Genomic DNA, 24,511 nt, shown 5'->3' on the forward strand with positions numbered 1-24,511 from the left:
AAGTAAGTTGCTCTAATGTTCTCATCCTTAAAAAAGGGGCTCATCTATGTCCTCTACATACTAACTGTGATTTGTGCCAGGTAACCGAAGAGAAAGTAGAAAGGCTGGTCACAAAAGAGGAGCTTCCAGAAGGACTAAAAATGCAGCAGGACACGTACAGAGAGGTCAGGACCAACATCGCAAAAAGCCAGGAAATGGTGAGAAGGAGAAAGCGCGAAAGGGGCCAAGATGACCAGTTCAAAATTGGAGATGTAGTTCTTAAAAAGAACATCAGACGGGAGCAACGGAAAGGGGGCAAGATGGAGAGTGACATGATGGGTCCATACCGGATCATGGAACTCGAGGGGAAAAATGTGGTCCTGGCCTCTGAAAAGGGGAAGGCCAAACTTATGTCGAATATAGACCTCCTGACACATTACTTCCAGCCAGAGGAGAGGATCCCTGCCAAATTAAAAAAGGTGTTGGATCCTTCTCCTCTGGCTGGTCCACAAGACCGTGAGATGCCAACCACATCCAGTGCCCTGCCAGCAAGACCACCTTCATCCAGCAAGGCACAGGATGACTGTAATCCTGCAGAAACTTGTCAGTAACCTGACAAAGTACATATAAAATATGAATTTCACAAATGACTGGTATTGCTATGTTTACAGTGATCAGAGACATATGGAGTGGGAGGAAGAGGAAGACGCTGTGGTCCAAGATCGGCCCATACAAATTGTTCTCTGAAGATCTGCTGGTCTTGGCCCCAGGAAAGCTGCTGGAGGGAGAGGTACATTTATATTGGCCTGATATTTGTCTTTCACATTGTCACGACTAATTATTATTCTCATAGATCATAAATGCGTATTTGATGATGGTGGGCCAGAGAGCTGGGGCACTCATCATCGATTCGTATCTCATGACCTCACTCTGGCAAGGAAGAAATACAGGCAGTTTAAGATCGGTGAGTCTCTTTGTCTGTCAGTTTCCCTCCACAGTACATGCATAATGTTTGTTTTTATGTACTTTTTTGGTAAGCTGGACCTCTTAAAGTATGCTGTGGCAGCTGGAGCGGTTTGTCACGGTGGACACTGGACACTCATTGTAAGTAATCTTAAAGTTAACAGATGTAGATGAAACTATGAGACCATCTGATGTATGAAGGCTTGGCTGTCATCTTGTTTGCCTCTCCATAGATCATGTATCTGAAGGAGATGAGGTCCTTGTACCTGGACCCATTTGGGGCCTCTGCAGAACACATAAATCACTGCAAAGATGTAACAAGGTGAATTAAATGCCAACTGGCTGGTCTTTAGGTAGCAACACGAAGCCTTTTCACCATTCAGCTGATCTTTAATTGGAAATGATCTCTTTGGGGCTCATGATACACTTGCCAAACTGTAATCGTTCTGTGTGCAGGGCACTGGTTCGCAAAAAACGACCCGCTGTAGGAAGGTGGACATGCTCGACCATAGAGCATCCAAGACAGACTGATGGGTCCTCATGTGGAGTCTTTGTGTGCAAGGTAACAATTTGATCATGCATGTTCTGACATAATTGGAACCCCTTCAGAATTGTACTCCCTGTTATCACTTTAGCTTGCAGAGCAGATACTTCTAAATGAAACTGTGCAGTATCGTGTGGACCAGGAGGGGGTGGCGACACTACGGCTTAACATGGCACAGGCTCTGGTGGAAAATTCAGGTATTCAGGATTGTACCAGCTACACTGAAATGTGTCCATACTGGCACTGCACTACATTAATGGCTTTTCCCCCCTTAACAGATGACCTATCCCAGCTGTGCCGAGCTTGTGGGGAGCTCAGCTCGGGAGCTGACATTGACGACTGGGTAAGAAGTTTAATTCATATCCTGCCCAGAGTTTGGCTGGAAGACTGGGATGCACTTTGGATGGGTCACCTCAACATCACCGGGTGAACAGTCACAATTGAACAGATATTGAAAATGTCTACTTTAATTCACCTAACTTGCATGTCTGCACTTTTTGGAGGCACTGGAACTGCTGGAAGAACATAAGAACAGACTCCACATACAGGCCCACAGCTAAGAATTAACCCTAGTATCAGGATAAATGTTTGTCGATATTTAAACATCTATCTCTTTCCCTTTCAGATTGAGTGTACCACATGCAGTCTGTGGTACCACACAAGTTGCGTTGGAAGTCCCCCAGCAGACCTTAACTATTTTTGTCCTGCGTGTGTACTTTGATTGAAAATTATAAGGAAGCTACAGACCCGTGTTGGCTACTTCTGGAGGTCCAACCTGCCTCCGGAGCTGCTGATCCCATTCCACACTGCAATAGTCCAGTCTGGAAGAACATTAGAACAGACTCCACATACAGACTAATTCAGTCTGGTTTGGATTCAAACAGGACAGGAACACACCTCAACTGGCAGATGAGATATGTCTGTCACATTTCTGTACATTAAGGACATGCTACTGCCTTGTATTTTTAGTGTATGTCTACATATACTTGGACAATAAAAGTGATTCTGAATTGTTACTGATCCATTGTGTCTCCTTCTGCTACAGTAATGACTGATTGTAGTTCTGGCAGTGTGCTGCATGACTACAGTGTGTAAACTCACATTTAGCTGCATCATGTTTTATTTGGAAGTGTTTATATGACAGAGCAGGTCCACACAGGTCAGTGCGCTGGTATCTGCGGGTCTTGACGCTACTTGACAGCCAAGTCGTGTTCACATGTGCCGCGTTGAACTCCGCCAAACATGTCTTTGTTTCTTTTCTGTCGCCACACAACATATTTCCACAGCCCAGATGTCTGATGGTACCAAGCGGTTCTGTCTAGACCGAGCAGAAAGCTGAGCAGAAAGCTGAGCAGAGCGCTCAGGTAGGTAGCAGATGTTGTATCACAGGTTAATCTGAGCAGACCACAGTTGACCACAGTCTCCTCACCGCTCTGAGCGGGCTGGAAACTGCTTCTCCTGCAGGGTGGGTTAAAGCAGAACCAGCTATCGGGCCGTCTGGACAGCAGTTTACTAACCATGTGTGATTAAACATATGAGACTGACGACAAGAACACATTTCAACAGATTTATTAACGTTAGCAGTGTATTGAACAGGCATCGGGACAGTCACCTACTGTCTCATTCGCTAGTCCTGCTAGGAGAGTCCTGACAGCGGCAGCTCACCGACGGGCTGGCGAACGGTTATAATGTTACAGCGGACCGTAATGTTTCCAAACACACCGACACATGAACGTGATAAAGACAAGAAGCGATCAAATGTTTATTTCCTGGATAGTCAACAAGGGGTCCTCAGAAGGACACGCCTCCCAAACATCTGCCTAGTATAAAGAATATCACCAGTTAATTCAGCCACCAGTTAATCTCGAACACCGGACGTGCGGGTGTCCCGCAGTCACACACACCGGGAGTTTGCTGAACGAAAGACGGGGTTAAAGAGGGGGGGGGAGCCGGCGGGGAAAGAAGCCGAAACGATGCTCCGTTTCTGGGCCAGTTCTTATCGGAAGTACGCGGGCGGCGGAGGTAACGACGCGCCTCCGCGGTCCCTCGGTGTGGTTGACATCCAGCTGTCGTTGTTCTTTCCTAAACCCGGACTCTGCCCCCCCTTCTTGTTGTTGTGCAGGATTTGAAGGGATGGAAAACCCCGGGTGCAGCACCGACAGCCTCATTCGTCCCAGCGACGTTGACGACGACGACGACGAGATGGTGGACATTGCTGGAGCCACACTGGACTTCTCCACCACGGACGACGACCCCCCTCTCTGCTCAGGTGAGTGCGCAGTGCTCACTCTGTTTGGGCTTTAGCATGTACAACAAACAGGAATAGAAATATCCTCTCCTGGTTGTGCAGGAAAACATCATAACATGCAGATTAAACGCCATTAAACCCCATGAGGAGTATCTGACCCTAAAACGAACAAATGAATCAAGATCAAGAGATCCAAGGAGCTGACCCTCCAACTTCAACAACAGCTGTATTTCCTTATCTTAGTTATCATTTAATGTCCTGCTCTCTTCTATCTACTGCCTCAAAAAGCACTATTTAAGATGCTCCACCGGAGCTATGCAATATAATTCCTTATCAGGTTTTAAATCCCAGGACCTGTCAAGGCCACGTGTATTCTGTGTATTAAAGCTCAGCTCAGACATCATAAACTTGGCTTCTTTTAACAACACGGCTGCTGAGGTTGTTTGGAGTTTTGCCAACAGAGGAAGTCTAGAAATTGCCTCCTCAGAGTTTTTGGTCTCTCGTTATTACGTCATTTAAGTATTCGGGAAGCAGCGTTTTTCATGGTGGAATATGTAAGCATTAATAATAACTGTGTGTGTGTGTGTGTGTCAGTCACATGATTCCGGTGATGAGTCGTGGTTGCATACAGTCACTACGTTTCTGCTCTCACGTCCACACACACACACACACACACACAAACGCACACACACTAGATTCAGTGTGTTTTGGTTTAACCTCACAGCCAGAACAGACAAACGGCCGTTAACGTGAGCGATGGTTTGTGGGAGGAGCCGAATGAATGCTGGGCTCCTTTCAGCACCAGGGCTGCCTGGTTACTCATGATGTCATCATCTCTCCTGAAGTTCCTAATGGGTGAATGTGACGTGTAGTATTCTGACTTATAATATGTCAAAATTCATATATCAGGCATCTAAACCAGGGTGATAAAGACTTGAGAATGGACGTTTTTCTGCATTTTTTTTTAAAAGTTTTTTTTAAAGCCAGGCAAGATTATTGCTCACTCATTGATACTGATTAAAAACCCTAGAGTGCTGCATGAACGAGTCATTTTGTGTTAGTGGTTGACACAAGCTTGAAACAAAGGCAACATGAATTATCCTGCTTGTGAATTTTGAAGTTTTGACTTTGTTTATAGACTAACACGCTTCAAATATCATAAAAGTGGCGTTCATTTGTGAAGATTATCTTCCAGTGCACACATTTGTTGTTTAACTTCCAGGGTTGGCCTTTAGAAATCTATCATCCACTCAACACTGTGTTGACTGTTGAGTTTTTAGCCTGGTGAATAAAGGTTGACCGTGTGGTTACAATGCACATTCAAGGGTTAAAAACACCAGGATTAAGGTTTGAAGAAGAGCTCGTTCTTCCAGAAATGAACTAAATAAAGTGTGATTCATGCCAATGTTAGCCGTACATATAGACATATTTCTGGATCTTCATGAATCCGTCTAAACACAAAGATACCAGGAGAACCAGGCCTGTTCTCCCAGTTAATTAAATGCATTCTGGGGGGAAAACCTGATTCAGCTGTTGCCAATAAGGGAGAGTTTGTTTGTGACGATGCATGTTTGAATATGGCCATGCTTCTTCTTCACTGATGTCACTCCAAGACTCTGATTTTCTGTGCAGACGGGGCATTAAAATCAATTTGAGTTACGTTCAAAAGCACTTCTGTATCGCTGATGTCATCATAACCTCACCAACACAAGAACAGAAGAAGAGAGAGAAGAACATCACTTGTGTCTTTCAGGCCAGTGATATCAGCTTCCCGGCGACTGCTGATGTCACTGTGACATCATCGGCACCGTGTAGTCGAAACAGAGCGAGATAAGAGGAAGAGGAAGCTTGTGTTGAGGTCAAGCTATGTGTTTCCACTCCGTCAGCTTTCTTTTTGGGGGGTGGCTGAAGAAACGGCCTTGTTCTTACACTGACAGCGTTGTATGTTTTTAAATTACACGGCGCTTTGTGAAAAGGAAATGTGCTTTAGTGACACAAGAATCGGCAAAGCTGGAGTTGTGATATTTCCATCCTATAGTGGAATAAATGTCATGTAGAGCTTCCATGCTGCTGAAGGTACCCTGGACGTCTACACGTCCTACTGGGCTTTAAAGGAACACAGTTGTTCCTCAATAGTCTTATTTTGGTGGTGGTTCACTTTCACACTGAGGTCTGTCGGCTCTCGCTTCTGTCTTCATCTTTTCAACGTGATTTGTTTTGTGCTGTTGAATCAGTTTGACTTACTGGAAATCCCAACACTTATTCAAGGGAGTGCACTTATTGATAGTGTGGGCTCCATGATCGCTCTGCAGCAATACCAGTGGAACAAATGTCAATTAGTTATTTTCTCATTTTGCAGGGAAGTGAATCAAGCAGAAAACAGGCGGTTGAGACCCCACTTTTTAGATTAGCACTGACTGTTGGCATTTAATTTCCTGTCTTTTTAGTATTTGACTTTCCTTTTCTTTTCCCCTCTCGAGGCCATGGAAAGTGCTGTTAGCTTCCCTTAGCTGCTCGTTAGCTAGTACTTAAACTTGTTGCCAAGCAGGTCCTCTTAAAAAGCCATTCTCGGTGCCGTGGTAATGGTTTTATCCTCCCGTAACCTGTTGCTCAGGGACTCGTTAGCCTTCCCATGTTTACAGAGGAGTGAGGTTGAGCCTGGGAGGCGTTGCTCGTCCAAATACCGGCTTGGGAGTAATATCCAGTTACTGTGATGCTTCTATCAACAGCTGATGTACAAGGAAGATGTTCTTTGTGTGGCGCTTTTCATTTCTTGGCATTTCATCCATTCAAATATGGTGCTGTTTTGCATTTATCAAAAGAAACGGTGAATGAAAGTGAGCATCCTGGCCGTCTGGCTTTGCCACTAGTTTAGTGTCAGAAACAAGGTGATATAGATCTAATACCTGCCGTTCTCTTCAGATATTCAGATGAACATCTGCGTTGACTCTGAGGTTGAGGAGCTGCAGCCTTTGGAAGCAAGTAGTGCGTGTTTTCTAGTTTTCTCCAAAAGCTTTCCAAAACCTCGAGGAAAGCTAAACCTTTTCAGAACCTCATCAATGTTGAAAGAGATGGTAAAACGTCACAAAAACACACACCAGGCAGGAATAAAGAGAGAGAAAACCACAATGATGAAACAAAATGAAGAGGATAACAGTGTTTTATACCAACTTCATGTACAAATACTAGCAGATGATATTTGAATGTGTAAAATATGCTTCTGGCTTTTTATGTTTGTTGGTTTGCTTACTTTCCTCTTTCTTTACTGCCGGGTATTTAATCTGTTTAGATCTCTTTCTATTGCTTTAACACAGGGGTTGTAGAAATGGAGATTATCGTTATTGCCAGGGATGTTTTTATTGCCAGTCATATTGATATTACCTCCTCCCTGTGTTGCCGTGGGCGGTGAACCTTCAGGGCCTTCCAACAGGAGATAATGATTGACAGGAGTGAGTCAGGGCTTCGGTTACGCCGGGTCCGACAATGTTTTCTTCTCCGGGTCACATGGGGTGACTCCGTGAAACTGACCAACGACATGAGTGAAATAAGAACCATTCATACCTAGAATTGTTGTGTATATATATACACACACACCATTTCCCCTCCTGGAAAATCACAATAATCAAAATATTGTTAGGATTTTTGTTACATGTATGAGACACTGGATAAACATGAACAAAAACGATCAAATCTCACATAAGATGATCATAAATCATAAGGTCTCCGTGCATTTATTCATTATGAATACATTAAAACAAAAATCTTTCATTTATTATTAGGGATGCACCGAAATGAAAATTTGTGGCCGAAGCCGAAGCCGAATAAAATTTAAACGCTTGGCCGAAGGCCGAATACCGAATAATGAATGCGGTTTTTCACAATTCTTTTTATATTGCATAAATAGCCTTAGACATGTTTTTCAAATAAAGTAAATTTTTATTGAATATTGACATTTTTTTAAATATTCCAGTAGCCTTTGCTTTTCAAAAAAAGCACAAAGTTTTTCATTTATATTAGGCCTTCAAACAAAACATGCATTCAAAAAAAAAAATAAAGTGCATTAAAGTGGATAAACCCACAACAAATGAATTATTGTCCTTTTGGCAAAAGTCTGCTTAGCCACAGTAGATAGCTAATAATGTAAACAGAAGGCTCAAGTAAATCTCAATAAGTGTGTGCTTGTAACCTCATACACTTATACAGGTACACAACATATCCAGGCCAGAACAGATTTGTCAATAACAGTACTTCATCTTCAGAATAAAAAGAAGGAAACTAGCTATGACATCTAAGACATCTTAAAATTGTTTTATACAGACAAAAACATCAACAACTGTGCCTGTATGTCAAGCCCCCCAAAAAAGGTTAAGAAATCTGGCCCATGATTGAACCTATGCTGACCCCTGCTGTAGACATTCCAACAAAAACATGCATTAAAGTGCATTGAAAAAACCTAAGTGCAAATAACAAATGAACTATTGTCCTTTTGGCATAAGTCTACTTAGCCTATTCCTTCAGGAACAGTGGCAGGTTCTTCTTTATGAACAGTAGCTTCTCTGCTTTGTCACATGTCAGTCTGTTCCTCCTCTCATCAAGGACATTGGATGCAGCACTAAACAGCCTCTCACTGTCTGTGCTGGTGCATGGAGCAGACAAGTACCTTGGAATGGAAACAACATTGTAGGTTCAGTTCATTGTTATCAAGCAATAAAAATAAATAATACAGAAAATAAACCAATCCCTTTCCCATCAGCTTATTGTTTTAAATGTTACTGTACATCACAATTTCTCTTATGCACTTTTGTAGTATTCCTATGTTGTTTTATATTTCATTAATTAAATATACCTTTTGTTTTTTACAACTGTAAACCACTTTAAAAGACAAACAAAATAAAAAAAAACACTGTAAACCACTTTGTAGTTATATTTTGAAAAGTGCTGTAAAACTTATTGACTGTTAGTATTACCTGCGTGCCATCTGTGCTAAGTCAGGAAAGCGGCCTCGATTGGTCCTCCAATATGTTAGAGGATTGTCACTCCTGGGGATGAGGACTTCTGACAGGTAACAGTCCAGCTGTTGAGCAGTTGCACTCGTCTGCCTAGAATCTGAGTCGTTTTCCTGGAGGATTTCTTCGAACATGTCAGAGAGTGAGGGCGCACGCGCTGCCTCTGTGGTGCGCGTTCTTTTTCTCTCTGCGCCCTCTCTGTGCGTCACTTCACTGTCTCCAAGTGGCTTTAATAAGTCCAATTCAGCCTGGACCATTTCCTTTACCCTCTGCTTTTTCTCCACACCAATGTAGTGATCCTTGTATCGTGGGTCAAGCACAGTCGCGATGCAGAACAAGCGTTCAGAGTCTGCCTGACTAAAACGTCTGTTGACAGCTTCTAACAGTGCACTTTTAGTAGTTTTGACTCCGTGGTCCGTTTCAGCTTCTTTCTTGAGAAGACGCGTGAGTGCTGCAAGTAATGGGATAACATCTGCTGCAGATGCATTAGATGAACTTATCTCCTTTGTTACCTGCTCAAACGGGGCAAGAAGAGAGAGTGTGTTCTCAATTAACACCCACTGGTATGAGGTGTATGTAGCGGGCAGATCATAATCTGCTACGTAGGCAGCCAGGACTCGTTTTTGTGCCAAAAGGCTCTCCAGCATATAAAAAGTACTGTTCCACCTAGTACTTACATCTTGCTGGAACCGTTTTGGTGGCATTCCGAACTGTTCTTGAATAGACTGGAGGCGAGAATAAGCAAGAGGGGAATGCTTAAAGTGACCTACAATTTTCCTCCCTGTCGCTATGATATCCGCAATACTGCGCTGGCTTAACACACCTTCGTGGACCGCTATCTGTAAAGTGTGGGCCATGCATCGTAAGCCTCTCAGGTCACTGTCTTCCATCGCCTTCGCCATGTTGCGAGCATTGTCACTGACGACTGCGTGCACTTTAGCCCGGTCTATGTGCCACATTTCAAACATCCTGGTGAATGCGTTGGATATGGCTGCTGCCGTATGGGACCCTCTGAACTCCTGTGAGTTAAGTACAATCTTTTGTAACTTGAAATCCGCGTCTACCCATTGTGCAGTTAAACTCAGCATGCTGGTGGGGCTGACATCCGCGCTCCATATGTCTGTCGTGAAGCTGAAGTGAACATCATTATCTTTAACCAAGAGCTCGTGGACGCGGGCTGCAACACTGTCATACATCTCCGGTAAGCACACATCAGAGAAATACCGTCTGCTCGGTATCGTGTAACGGGGCTCAATGTGCTCCATGAGTCTCCGAAAGCCAATGTCCTCCACAACACTAAACGGTTGATCATCCAAAGCCATAAACTCCATTACCTTCTTTGTAATTCCGTTTGCTTTGGAACTGTCAGTCGCAAACTTTTTCGTCCTCTCAAAGACGTCGGCCACGGACGGGGTGGGCGTGGGCGTGCTCGTGCTCGTGCTGTGACCAGCTCTCCTTTCAGCTGCTGCTGCTGCTGCTGCAGCCGTCTCCCTCTCGTACTCGGCATGCTTTTCTGGGTGTTTGGCTTTTAAATGATAAATTAAAGCAGAAGTGCTAAAGGTCTTTGCTGAGGCACCTCCTCGAGATAGTTTGGCTGAACATTCGTTGCAAACTGCAATTCTTTTGTCACTTTCCGACACTTTAAAATATCTCCACACTGCTGACATTTTTCCGAAGGCGCCGGGTTACGACGTCACCGCGTCAAAAAAAAAAAAATTGCGTCATTGCGTCACACGCCACTATTCGGCCTTGCTTTTAACTCATTCCACCGAAGGCCGAATGTGGCTTTTTTTGCCATTTTCGGCCGAATATATTCGGTTGCCGATTATTCGGTGCATCCCTATTTATTATGATTGGGAGTTTTTGAAGTCACTCGTTGTGATATTTTGGGATTAGTATTTTTTTAATCCTGATTGGTGATGAAATCCCAGGTGGGTTTTTATTTTACTGCATTGAAGGTCTGGGTTTGGGCTGCGTGGACCGTTGTGGTTCACATCCAGACTTGATAGAAGTTCTTCAGAAGATTTCTGGTCGCTGGTCTCTGTAGTTCTTCAGCAGGACATTGGCATCGTATCCACATTTTATCTTCTGGACATGAAAAACTAATTGAGTGGACCACAGAGGAGCACATTCCTTCTTTATTAAATTTCCTCCGCCTCCTCCAGTAAATATGATTAGAAAACACGTGCTTGTCAAAGTAATGACAGTCCTGGACATGAACGTTTTCCAGAGAACGTGTGTGTGTTCTCTGAATATGTAAGCCTATACACTCTTCAGTCCCCCTCAGGACACAAACATAAACACAGCGAGTGCTGAGCTCAGCATGTTTTGCGGGGAGCTCCAGTGTTGCTGACCCATTTTCTGGGAAGCACTGACACTGGATCAGTTTTTGTTCTTCGTATGTTGAAATCTGTCTGGCACGACTCTTTGGAGAAGGACGGGGATCATCCCGGCCCAGATCAGCAGCCCGTTGCCAGCAGTGGGAATTCAGTTTCCATGGAGACGGATTTTGTTGTTTGCGATGACAAGTCTGCAGAGGGAGGAGTTTGAGGCTGTTGACAGATCAAAAACATACAGGACTTTCACCCAGGAGACCTCATGTTCATTCTTATGCTGTTTATTTCATAGGCTTTTTAATCCGAACCAATCCTTTTGTTTTGTTGGTTGATGACCACAAACAATTTCCCCCCTGGAAACGTAACAGTTGCTGAAATATCTCACTATGACTTCCTTTTTGCAGAACGTTTCCGTTTGTGTCTAGAAGAATAAATGTGAAGCCATCAGGGGTTAAAATAGTGGCAGTGTGAACCCGTCGATGTTCAGTCACAGAAGAATGTGACTGAGCCCTATCTCCGTTAAATACAGCGTACTGATGCCTTTCTCCTTTTGTGTGACAGGAAGTAAGTAAACACGTCACTAAAAGGTCACAGTGGGGTCGGTGGTTAAGTCTGGGATCATTTTGTGAACTTTATGTCACTTTTTTATATAACAAACTTTATTTTGATGCTTAAAAGGAGTTGAAAGTAAATTTACTGTGTGCGTCACAAACGTCCTCCTCTGTTCCCCATGACTTTCGGGGGTCCCGCAGGGATTGGAAAGGTGACGACCTTACAAACACAACCTCCTCTTCTACGCAGGGATCCACCTCAGCCCATCCTCAGCGGCTCACAAACTCCTCAGGACCTACGGTTCCCAGCAAAACCCCACCATCGACTTCCCAGACACATTAGCCAATCGTCCTTCCCCGAGCTCTCTGTCCAATGAGGAAGTGCTCTGTGGGAGTCCACTTCCTCGAAGGAGGATTCCAGTTTGAGTTGTTGACGCCGACTGCTTGGACCAGTTTGTGTTGCAGCGGCCCATGAAAGCAGAGAGATGCACTGGGAGTTGTGGACTACACGGCTGGACCCGGACGTTCAGTTTGAAAATGGTGACGTTGGGTCTGATCTTTGTGTTGTCTTGATGAGTCTGCACTCTGCTCCTGGTGGCAGTCTTAAATGATTAGCAGAAAACCGCTCTTTAACCTTTAACACGGTGGAGTTTAACCAGTAACATCCATTTACCACCAATCAGGCGCCTCTTGGTTAATGTTTCTGTGCTGCAGCCTGCATGGGGGTTTTGTTTGTGCTTGGTGTGTGTGTACAGCTGTGTCTTTGCTTTTATACAGAGGAGTGGATCTTTATATCTCTGTCATGGCTTAAGTCTTGTGTCACGTTTGTCCCCCTCGTCATTTTTTAAAATGACACATTCCTGTACTCGCCTTTTCCAGACTTCCATTTAAAGGAAGTAAAACAAAGCGTGGTGGTTGTTAGAGCGCTCGCCAACACCGGCATCTAGTTACATCTGAGCTTTTCATGACCACCAGCTGACTCCCGTCGCCGTGGAGATGGTGAGGCGCTGACGTGTTTCCGCACCGGTGAGCCTGTGAGCAAGGCACCTCAAACCCAGCTGCTCCAGTGAACCAGCACACGACTGAGACAGATTGATAAACCTATACATACATAAAGGTCTTCAGAAGTTAAATTCTTAAGGAGCTGGTACTGCTTTTTATGTTTGGTCTTCAAACGTACAGAAATATCTCTAAGTGTTAAAACGTCTCCCAGTTACGACACCTTGTTTACTTGTTTTGCCAGTTCAAGCAGAAAGTGACCAGCATGTACTTCCAGCTTGCTTCTTACTTTTTAAAGAAGACACGTTGCTATTTCATTCAGCCGAGTGCGACAGGTGTCTGTCTGTCTGTTGGTGGAGGGAGAGAGAGACCAACATTCTTGATGTTTTAAACCGGTCTGACTTGTCAGCTGGGCTTTCTAAATGCTCCTCTTGTTTGAATGCATGCCATTGTTGTTAGAAACATGGCTGCTGTTTGCTGAGCATTAAAACATGGAATGTGAAGGCATCCTCAACGTGGTCTCTTTCTGAAAACAAAGTCACCAATATGAGATGATGTCACTGATTAATGCGTGTAAATCCCCTGTCTCACTCTCCACGTCGTCAGACGGGAAGCACCATCTCCATGTGTTTTTGATTTCCTGTTCTGGTCATGGTGGCTGTCCGTACTGTAGCCGACGCGCTGCCACATCCTCGTGAGCACGGCTGATCGCTGACCTCCAGCTTTGGAAGAAAGCCGGTGTTTGGGTAGAGCAGAGGTTCCCAAACTGTGAGGCGCGCCTCCCCTGGGGGGCGCCAAATAATTTGAGGGGAGGCGCGGAAGGTTGATTCAAAAAAGAAGGAAAAACGTTTATTTCATTTTCATTTATTTCACCAAAGACTTTGGTTTCCCGGACGCTGCCCGGCGGGTCATGGGAATAACGCCGCCGGATCGCTAGTTGGCATGGTTTATGGTCGGAACTACGACGGTATCTGATCGTCTTCGAACCTCCGACTTTCGTTCTTGATTAATGAAAACATTCTTGGCAAATGCTTTCGCTTTCGTCCGTCTTGCGCCGGTCCAAGAATTTCACCTCTAGCGGCACAATACGAATGCCCCCGGCCGTCCCTCTTAATCATGGCCCCAGTTCAGAGAGAAAACCCACAAAATAGAACCGGAGTCCTATTCCATTATTCCTAGCTGCGGTATTCAGGCGACCGGGCCTGCTTTGAACACTCAGGGGCTGGGACAGACGGTAGCTCGCCTCGCAGCGGACCGTCAGCTCGATCCCGAGATCCAACTACGAGCTTTTTAACTGCAGCAACTTTAAGATACGCTATTGGGCATGGTGAGGATATAGATTGAGCTTTGTGTTGGACATCAGCGAGGCCTGAAGTTGATGAAGTCAGATCCATGTCTCCATTCTACACGGAGCAGGATATCTTGACAGCTACCTCTAATTCGTAGTCTCCAGAGGATGGTCTCCTAGTGTTTCAGAGCCCAGTGTGATCTTGCATCAAGCACCATCACAGAATTCAATTTGCAGATGAAATTCATGCTTAAAAAACAGTTTCCAGTTGAATAAGTGCGAGACATTTGCTCTCGCTCCACCCTCAGCATTAACATGTATAGCCATGCTGCTGCTGAGGCTTAAAATAAAGTGAAATTACTCATTACACCCAACACTTCAGTATTTTAATAATAATAATAATAATAATAATAAGGACTTGCATAGCACTTTTTGGATACTCAAAAACACTTTACATGAGATGGTGGACAAATACAAACGCAGAAACCCAAAATAAAATACTTAGAAACACGAATGGAAGGACACGAGATCCAAAGATCCTGTTTATTTTTTTTACCTTCTGTCTTGCAGAGAATCCCTCCAGCTGTGCTCTCGGCTGTGATTGTGCAGGTTGTAGATGTTACGTCGACATCAATGAAACCCGTTTAGCAGATTTAAAAGACTTCACTGCTGTATCTCTCTTCTCTGAGTTCTCATGCTTGTCTTTTTGGGTTTAAACTTCTGACCACAAAAAGCAAACATGCAAGTCAAAAACAAAATATTTAAATGACAGCAAAATGCAAACATGGTGGAGAACAATGGTAGGAAATGCATGAAGTTATGAAGCAAGAACATTTCTGTCTCCTTGGCTCCCCAGGAGGCTACGAGGAGCACAGCGGCAGAGCGGCCGGTATGAACGGCACCGGCCCCGGCAAACTGGTGGACCCGCTGGAGGACCCGCTGCCCGGACTGGGCACCTACGAGGACTTCAACACCATCGACTGGGTCCGGGAGAAGAGCAAGGACCGCGACAGACACCGGGAGGTAGAAGGCATCACCGCCACACCTTTCTTCTTCACGCCTCGCTCGTATTCATAGCTCCGCAGAGCCACACAGATTCACGGGAGAGGAGATGGTTTTCCTACACAGCTAATTGAGTAAAGTGCTTTGACCACCAGCGTGAGAGTGTAAGCTGTAATGTACTGTAGGATAATGGTCTGTCCTCCGTGTCCACCCAGATCACCAATAAGAGCAGACAGTCGACTGTGGCTCTGCTGCACAGCATCAGTGACGCCTTCTCCGGCTGGCTGCTGATGCTCCTGGTGGGCCTCATGTCAGGTAGGGTCTCCGTGCCGTCGTGGTCCGGTTCTCTTTATGCAGCTCACAAACCGCATGCTTTAGGGTCCGCCGGAAACCAAGTCCCTTCACCTCATTTGTGTGTTTGGAAGTTTCTTCAGGAAATAACTTATATATATATATGAATAATAGATTCACAGCACAGTGACTGCACTATTCACGGTGCACCTTTTGTTTACTGCAGTGAAACATGCAATATTAATATTATAATTAATTAATATTAACCCTAACCCTAAGAAGTATGAAAGCATAGATGTCTTATTGGTGTTTCATATTCAGAAAGCTGATGCTTCAGAGCAGCATCTTTCTAACCCCAAATGCAGAATGGGATCATGGTAGCTGCATCTTCCTCTTCCTCTCATCATCAGTATAGTACATTCTGTAGACAGCAGAGAATATAGTGTTTAGTTATGGGCATATTAACGTAGTCATCTTTATGACCACAAGGTGGCAGTGCCTTCCTGTTCATCTTTCCTCCAGTTAAACCCGTGTGGTGACGGACAGCAGCTGTAGAGACTCGGACTAATGCAGACATATTTAGAGTACATATATGTTGTATGTTATGTATTATTAATATTATTATTATGTATATGGTATATTATTTTTGCAGTCCAGCTGCAGAGCACAGGGATGCACAAGACGTCATGATGGATGGCAGAACTAACCTGTGGAAATAAGCCTCCTCACAAATGTCTCACCCCTCTCTATCTCACCCCTCTCTCTCTCCTCTCTATCTCACCCCTCTCTATCTCTCCCCTTCCCTCCCCCCCTCCCTCTCCCCCCAGGTGCCCTGGCCGGGGGCATCGACATCGCGGCCCACTGGCTGACGGACATGAAGGAGGGCATCTGTCTGGTGGGGTTCTGGTTCAACCACGAGCACTGCTGCTGGACCTCCAACGAGACCACGTTCCAGGAGAGGGACCGCTGTCCTCAGTGGCAGAGCTGGGCCGAGCTCATAACGGGGACGTCGGAGGTGATGAGTGCTTTGGTTCCACCTGCTGGTCGGACGCTGTCATGACCCCGGCTAACACCACATGTGTCCCTCAGGGTGCGTTTGCCTACATCGTGAACTACCTGATGTACATCGTCTGGGCTCTGCTCTTCGCTCTGCTGGCCGTCTCGCTGGTCCGGGCCTTCGCTCCGTACGCATGCGGCTCGGGAATACCGGAGGTAAGACCTGGAAACCATGAGTCAGCATATGAACCATGTTTGACATTGTTTCCTGGTGTAATCCTAGCTGCAGGAACAGATGTTTGGTTTTTACTCAGTGGAGTGTTTGGATAGTGATTTGATTAGTTTAACACTATAAACATGTTGTAGATGAGTCCTTGTACTCGTCTGTCCCTTCAGAACATGTAGTCCTTGTACTCGTCTGCTTCACAGTATACATTTATTTAGATATATTTACATCAACAGCACAAAAGATGAATTAGAGTCCTTCGGCTCTGTTCTCTGTATTCCCGAGGAAATGAAAAGCTTCCACTCATGAAATACAAGTGGTGAAAGGCCGAACCAAAACAATATCCAATCAGATTCTCCCGTTTCATGTCTACACGGAACGAAGCACATAAACACAGCTCTCCCTCTTTGGTGGAGCATCCTTAATTTAACGTCTCTTCACCCAAAAGGTCAGTCGGGGGTCAGCAGGCTCCTTCCCCTCCATCACCGTGTACACTCTGACGTTCTCTTGGTTTGTAACGGATCCCTCCCTCACATAACCCGGTTGGGAGGGTCCTTTTCATTTATTCCATAAAAGGACTCATTGAGCTCCGTTGAGATTAAAAGGAATAAAGAGTTGATATGGTCAATGCAGCTCGTTAAGTTATACCAGGGGTCTGGCGGCGGTGGGTTCATTGTTTCCTTTTTTCATGGTAATAGCAGTAATTATGCAAGTTGAACTCAAATGGACTAAACCGTCGGTTATTCCAGCCTGGTGCTTACCTGTAAATATTTCCTTAAGTCTGATGTCGAGTCTTTGGATAGTCGCGATATTCTAAGCATTGAAGACAAAATATAGTCCATATATGTCCAAATAAAGGGTTCTTTGATCTCGAGGCCGTGATAATGAACCGGATTTCAATCCAGATCAGTGTCCTCGTGATACCAGTATGACGTATATCCTTCTTTAGTTTGAATCGTGAACGTGATGCGCTATAAAACACTTATGAAAACAATCTCATTTCACATTATTTTAAAATGGGATTCCTGCTGATAGTCTCTAATCGTCTTTTTTTAACACAATCTCTCTCTCTGTGTCTCTCTGTGTCTCTCTCTCTGTCTGTCTGTGTCTCTCTGTGTCTCTCTCTCTGTCTGTCTCTGTGTCTCTCTGTCTGTCTCTCTCTGTGTCTCTCTCTCTCTCTGTCTCTCTCTGTGTCTGTCTCTCTCTGTCTCTCTGTGTCTCTCTCTGTGTCTCTCTCTGTGTCTCTCTCTCTGTGTCTCTCTGTCTCTATCTTTCTCTGTCTGTCTCTGTCTCTCTCTCTGTCTCTGTGTCTCTCTCTCTGTCTCTGTGTCTCTCTCTGTCTGTCTCTGTGTCTCTCTCTCTGTGTCTCTCTGTCTCTATCTTTCTCTGTCTGTCTCTGTCTCTCTCTCTGTCTCTGTGTCTCTGTGTCTCTCTATCTCTGTCTCTCTCTCTGTGTCTCTGTGTCTCTCTGTCTCTATCTTTCTCTGTCTGTCTCTGTCTCTCTCTCTCTCTCTGTGTCTCTGTGTCTCTCTATCTCTGTCTCTCTCTCTGTGTCTCTGTGTCTCTCTATCTCTCTGTCTCTCTCTCTGTGTCTCTCTGTCTCTCTCTCTGTCTCTGTCTGTCTCTGTCTCTGTGTCTCTCTATCTCTCTGTGTCTCTCTCTCTCTGTCTCTCTGTCTCTATCTTTCTCTGTCTGTCTCTGTCTCTCTCTCTGTGTCTCTCTGTCTCTGTCTCTGTCTGTCTCTGTCTCTGTCTCTGTGTCTCTCTATCTCTCTGTGTCTCTCTCTCTGTGTCTCTCTGTCTCTATCTTTCTCTGTCTGTCTCTGTCTCTCTCTCTGTCTCTGTGTCTCTGTCTCTCTCTCTCAGATCAAAACCATCCTGAGCGGGTTCATCATCCGTGGCTACCTGGGGAAGTGGACCCTGATCATCAAGACCATCACCCTGGTGTTGGCGGTGTCCTCTGGGCTCAGCTTGGGGAAGGAGGGCCCCCTGGTGCACGTGGCCTGCTGCTGCGCCAACATATTGTGTCATCTGTTCACCAAGTACCGCAAGAACGAGGCCAAGCGGCGCGAGGTGGGCAGCCGGGCTTCTACTGCTGTAGGGAGGGTTAACATGAGCTCTGTGTGTTTCATACACCAAGGGTTAAAAACACATGCAACTAAAGCTGAAAGGAAACAAAGTAGTAAATATGCATGTTAATCATACACTCTCAGAAATGCTTTGTAGGTTGTACACGTTGAGTTGTGGAATGCTTTGATTCCAGCATCCAGGATCTAATAATTCTCACTTCAGATATTAGATGGGATCTACTTCACCAGAATAGATTTAAAATGCCATGTGTTTGTATTTGAACTTTTAACTCAGGAACCGTCGTGTTAGTGACTGTTAATCTAGATCTCATAAATCAGCCGCAGACATCTGGTCATTGAGAAGAAACGCTTTCGTCTCATGTTTATTTTTGTAGGTGCTGTCGGCGGCGGCGGCCGTGGGCGTGTCCGTGGCCTTCGGCGCTCCCATCGGAGGAGTCCTCTTCAGCCTGGAGGAGGTGAGTGGCGTTTCCTGACGCTGATTTAACCAGCCACGCATCTGTCGGGAGGATAACCCGTCACCAAAGTTACAGCGCCCTCTTGAGGCAGAATGGATTTAACTACAGGGGGATCAGAGGGAGGTTTCCTTCCCCCTTCCTCCTCTAATCGGTGACTCCCGGCTGGACACCGACCATCATGGGCACCGCAGCGGGTGGGACATGATGATGATGAGCTGTGAACAGATGTTTCCCGTTTGGGGAAACACGAATGTGTGTCAGCGGCTTGGTAGTCGGTCGGCAGCAGAACACAGCGGGGAGGTTTTCTGGGATACTTCTCACCGAGGCCACGTTCAGCTGCAGGGAGGGCTAAAGTAAAAACACTCGATGGTTGATTTATTATGCTGGAGAGATACTCCACAGGATGGTTTTCATGAAGCGGTGATGGAAAAGGATACTACAATAATGTAAATGCTCTGTTCCCCTCCAGGTGAGTTACTACTTCCCTCTGAAGACCCTGTGGCGTTCTTTCTTCGCCGCCCTGGTCGCCGCCTTCACCCTGCGCTCCATCAACCCCTTCGGAAACAGCCGCCTGGTGCTGTTCTACGTGGAGTTTCACGCCCCGTGGCACCTGGTGGAGCTGGGGCCCTTCATCCTGCTGGGGATCTTCGGGGGCCTCTGGGGGGCGCTGTTCATCAGGGCCAACATTGCCTGGTGCAGGAGACGTGAGTGGCAGAAATGAAAGCCACTTTGCTCTCCCCAACCCTAGTCCCCCTTTAATACCGGGTCTCCGTGTCCCCTGACAAGGTAAAACTACTCGTCTGGGTCACTACCCGGTCATGGAGGTGCTGGTGGTCGCCGCGCTGACCGCCGTGGTCGCCTACCCCAACAGCTACACCCGCATGAGTGGAGCGGAGCTCATCTCCGAGCTGTTCAACGACTGCTCGCTGCTGGACTCCTCTCAGCTCTGTGGCTACAAGCAGGTCAGCCATCCAGCACCATATTTATATATTTATACATAATGCACGTATAAGACATCAAAACAAGCTCCACCAGCGCTGAAAATATGTCCACACATGGTCATCACTTAAAAATACATCGGAAAAATACACGTGTCATCTTCAACAGCATGTCATATTCCTGAAATCAGAGCTTATCATAAATATATATATACTTATATACTTTAAAGCCCTTGTTAGTTATTCTATTACTCTCATAGAGGTCTTAATCAAGAGTACCACATTAACATTCAGTGGACAAAAAATACATTTCAATAAATCGTCATGACACAATGCAGAAAATGAAATGTGATATTTGTGTGTTTGTCCCTTCTCTGTGTATTTTTTCACTCTATTCAAGTGTTGACTCCTGATTTTGTGTTGTTTGAGGAGTTACGTGTTCTTCCTTCCTCTGTCCTAGTCTTTGTAGTCTTTGTACTAAATGAGCAGATGTGGATATTTAAAGTGGGACTTGTGTGACAGTAAGTTCCATCTTCTTTGATCTGCTCCGCCACCAGCCGGCCAACACGACGGAGACGGGTGTGGGGAACAGTCTGGCCGACCGGCCGGCAGGGGAGGGCCTCTACACGGCTCTGTGGCAGCTGGCCCTGGCCTTGATCTTCAAGATGATGATCACCGTGATCACCTTTGGCATGAAGGTCCGACCCACACACACACACACACACACACACGTCACCACTCTGATGGATGAGGTCATGGTTCTGGTTTCGATGCGTTCCCCTGTGAACTCTGCGTAGCGTGTGAAAATGCCACACCAGGCAGCTGTCCTTAATATGCCCGGAACCAGATTTTAAACGGGTTTGTCGTCCCTCAGCATTCCTCATCCAAGGCTCATTTACATGAAGTGCGAATCCAAACCCCTTGGAGCCTCTGGTGAGTGGTTTTCATGGCAACATGTGGCTCGCTGGGAGTTCATGGCGGCGGCGGCGAGGGGAAATGTGTCCATTCACAGATTCCACACTACTCTAATTGAGCTTTTCTAAACACAATATATAAATGTAAGTATTGGCTTACCATGCACTCTTACATAAGCAGATAGATGTTTTAAGTTGAACCAAAAGTGGAGCCAAAGCCCTGAACCTGCATTCTCTCTGCTAGCCACCAGGGGGCGACTGGTTGCAACGTTTGATTGCATGGAAGTCTATGAGAAAGTCATCTTATCCAGATAACTAATGACAATATATTAAAACACGGCTGTTATAATAGAGAATATGGCTTTAATAGGAGAAGTTATAATTGTTTACAAATACGAAACATAAATTAACATTAACACACCTGTTTTCAACTACATTATCGTTATAATAAACCATTCATTTAATATTCATATACTGCTCATAAATAACTGCTACTAAAGTTAAGTGTTACCCACATACAGTATAAGAATTACAATTTAATTGAGAGCTTTCCTTAAACAATAAGCATGTCTAATTTGACCTTTAACTTGTTTTGTACTTTCCATTATCCACTGTGAGGTTCCTCTAAGTGTTGTCATGATAAAATAAAGTGTTGTTTCTCCTCCGTCCGACCCAGGTTCCCTCCGGTCTCTTCATCCCCAGCATGGCGGTCGGAGCCATAGCCGGCAGACTGCTGGGCGTGGGCATGGAGCAGCTGGCCTACTACAACCACGACTCCTTCATCTTTAAAGGGTGGTGCACGCCGGGGGCCGACTGCATCACGCCGGGGCTCTACGCCATGGTGGGAGCCGCCGCCTGTTTAGGTGAGACGTCTCAGGTCTTCTTCAACTCCTTCAGAGTCAAATGACCATGAATACATAAGACACCCAAATAACTACAATGGGAGGGTTCGGGTCTTCTAGTCTGAGCTCACATATCCAGCAGAGTCCCCAGAATAGCTCAAAGAAACCACTCACAGTGGCATTGGATGGAGATGCTGGCGTGCCTTCCTATAGTGGCATTCTGGGCATGTAGGACTGGGAACATGCCGGAGGGATTAGGATCGCATGGTCAGGCTGGAATGTCTTGGGATGCACAGATAGCAGCTGAATGGGGGGCGGGGTCTGGACTCGATGATTTATTTATCGGTGCTTTCTTCCAGTGGTTTTTGATTCCTTCAGACTTCAAATATTTTAAAATGCTTGTTTACAAAACAGGAAGCTTTTATTCATTTTTCTCACACGGTGGTAATTTCCTCTAATGCACACAATGCATCCATGATTACTTTTTAAATATTAAATATTAAAGCAGTAGAGTTGTGGTACGAGGACATGGTTTCATTCTATGCTCTATATTAGCTGTTCCTAATTGCCTACCTTTCTTATGAAGTGTTCATGGATGACGAGAACTTCAGATGTGCTGTTTTAGGAGGCCTTGCCACGGTGGTGCATCGTAGTTGGCTTGTGTGTTTATCTGTTGGTGTACTTGACTCTTATTGGCCAACGTCCTATGTGAGCTCACCAAAGTCTGAATCTGGTTAACTTCAGCCGGTGAGCTTTTCCTCCACCGGCCTCTCACGCAAGCAGCCTCACAACTGATCTGGTGGATGAAAAAAGGCTGGTCTCCCTCGGATGAAGAGCATTTCAATGTAAAATATGCCCTAACTTGTTTGTTTGAGGACAAAAAATAGAAAAAAATATCATCAATCATCGTAATCATCAATCTCTATTTTCCCAGCAACCATCATGTGGGAATCATTTTGAGAACATATAATCAACTACCATTTTTCCTTCTTTTTTTCCCAAATAAAAAGAGAGAACTTCTTATCCTCCCAAAAAATGTGTCTGCAGCATGAAAGTCTGTCATCGGAGGTAAAGTAAATGTTGAGAGGAAGGAGCCGCAGAGTCGAGTTAAAAGTGCAGCCTCATGCTTTCTGGCTGCAAACCAGGCTGATTGTACTAAACGTTTTCATACGAAGATTAAAGAATAAAGATTTCAATGTCTTTATCTGAAAAATGTATGCAGACCGACGTCTTCTCCGTCCAGACGGGACTTTTTATTTCTAAGTGGCAGCAGGACGTCCTTTCTGAATATGTTCCTGAACCCTCCAGCAATGTTACAGGTTCAGCTGGAAGCCACGGGGTAAATGAATACCGGGTAAACAGATGTTCCAAATGAACCGCGGCGAGGCGATCCATGGCAGGGGGGCGGGCGTTGAGTCGTTCTGAGACGCTCACGTTGAAATGGCAGCATTTACAATAAGTGGGGATATCGTAAGGTAATATAGGAGTATGTGTAAAAGCCTGGATAACGGCGGACTCACACCACTCCTCCGCCGGTCCATTGTGAACGCTTGTCCGTCTCCCTGCAGGCGGAGTGACTCGCATGACGGTGTCGCTGGTCGTCATCATGTTCGAGCTGACGGGCGGCCTGGAGTACATCGTCCCCCTCATGGCGGCGACCATGACCAGCAAATGGGTGGCAGATGCTTTTGGGAGAGAGGGGATCTACGAGGTGAGGTGTCCTCGCGTGCATGTCTTTTATTCTTTATGCAGATGTTTAGAGCTATAAAGTTGCACATTTTCCATATTCCTGTAAATGAATGCCATCCCACTCCTTCTCTCCGGCTAACAACTTTCACATTTGTACCACGGCTCTGGAAACGTGTGTTGCATTTAAGAGGGTTTTTTAAAGGGACAGTTCACCCCATTACCTGTGGTGCTCTTTATCAACCTCAAACTCCTCAAATTACAACCTTTTTCTCTTTCTTCCTCCGTAAAAAAGAAGTACATTCTGTTAACCGACGAGCATCCATTTGTAAACCAGACGATGGCGCCTGAGAAGCCTCGGCTCGGACCGAAAACAGACCGCCGCTCCCTCAAACCATCCAATATGTCTTCTGTGTTCTAGCTGTCGCTACCAGTTATTTTCTGTTGTGCCGTGACGAGAGCGATCGCGTACCAGCTTCCCCCGACATGAATTCAAAATAAAAGCTCCTTTTTCAAGACATTCTCCTGCAATGCAAGTCTTCACATACTGTTAGCCTGTCGCATCTACCATCGCGTATCCACGTACAGGGCTGGTACGGTGCTGGAAATCCTTGAAAACACTTACACTTTAGTGTGGTGTTTTCCAGGTCTGAAAAGGTCTTGGATGTAGACTAAAGGTCTTGAAATGTGTGTTGTATGTGATGACATCTATGATAGAACAGAGGAAAGAAGATCTCCATATCTGAGGGACTGAAAACAGCATTTCCTGACATTTCTTAATGAAAAATGCCTTTTGATGATGAACAGATGATGAAAATAGTTGGTGATTATATTTCTGTGGATCTGTTAGTGGAATTAGTTTTCCTTTCATTTGTGGTCCTTCTGTAAAAAGCTGTCTCCAAACATCATGTTGGTTGTTTAGAGGACAATAACATCTCATTTAATGTGATGAACAAGTGACATCATAAGTAGACTGAATACTGACCATTGGATTGGTACAAATATGGAGTTTACCACAGCTGGAAGGGGCTGGAAAAGCATGGAAATGCACCTTGAAGTGCTTGAATGTGACTTTGGTAAGGTGTAGGAACCCTGCACATAGAGCCAGCTACTCTTAGGAAACCTAGACCCCTTTGGTGTGTGGGCCGGTTCCGGGCT

At 45.3% G+C, this 24,511-nt stretch overlaps 1 protein-coding gene across 5 annotated transcripts in view; it reads left to right on the plus strand.

Moving 5' to 3' along the window:
* Positions 1–378: 378 nt before the first annotated feature.
* The window catches only part of clcn5b (chloride channel, voltage-sensitive 5b), a 28,895-nt gene continuing 4,762 nt past the window's right edge, over positions 379–24,511 (plus strand). Inside the window, exons 1-19 of one of the 5 annotated variants that reach the window (XM_084003544.1) lie at positions 379–769; positions 833–943; positions 1,018–1,083; positions 1,176–1,264; positions 1,399–1,504; positions 1,578–1,683; positions 1,765–3,508; positions 3,609–3,755; positions 14,771–14,937; positions 15,132–15,231; positions 16,035–16,222; positions 16,297–16,419; positions 18,295–18,501; positions 18,893–18,973; positions 19,443–19,677; positions 19,760–19,935; positions 20,469–20,609; positions 21,502–21,688; positions 23,236–23,378. In XM_084003544.1, the coding sequence (XP_083859670.1) occupies positions 3,460–3,508; positions 3,609–3,755; positions 14,771–14,937; positions 15,132–15,231; positions 16,035–16,222; positions 16,297–16,419; positions 18,295–18,501; positions 18,893–18,973; positions 19,443–19,677; positions 19,760–19,935; positions 20,469–20,609; positions 21,502–21,688; positions 23,236–23,378 (1,944 nt within the window). In that variant the 5' untranslated portion in view covers positions 379–769; positions 833–943; positions 1,018–1,083; ... (2 more) ...; positions 1,578–1,683; positions 1,765–3,459. Of the gene's footprint in view, positions 1,084–1,175; positions 1,265–1,398; positions 1,505–1,577; positions 1,684–1,764; positions 3,509–3,608; positions 3,756–12,052; positions 12,168–14,770; positions 14,938–15,131; positions 15,232–16,034; positions 16,223–16,296; positions 16,420–18,294; positions 18,502–18,892; positions 18,974–19,442; positions 19,678–19,759; positions 19,936–20,468; positions 20,610–21,501; positions 21,689–23,235; positions 23,379–24,511 lie in introns of those variants that run through there. The other 4 variants (XM_084003543.1, XM_084003542.1, XM_084003541.1 and 1 more) reach the window with 4 other exon arrangements.

This window comes from Eutrigla gurnardus, assembly GCF_963514095.1.
Source record: "Eutrigla gurnardus genome assembly, chromosome: 23".
NCBI lineage: Eukaryota > Metazoa > Chordata > Actinopteri > Perciformes > Triglidae > Eutrigla > Eutrigla gurnardus.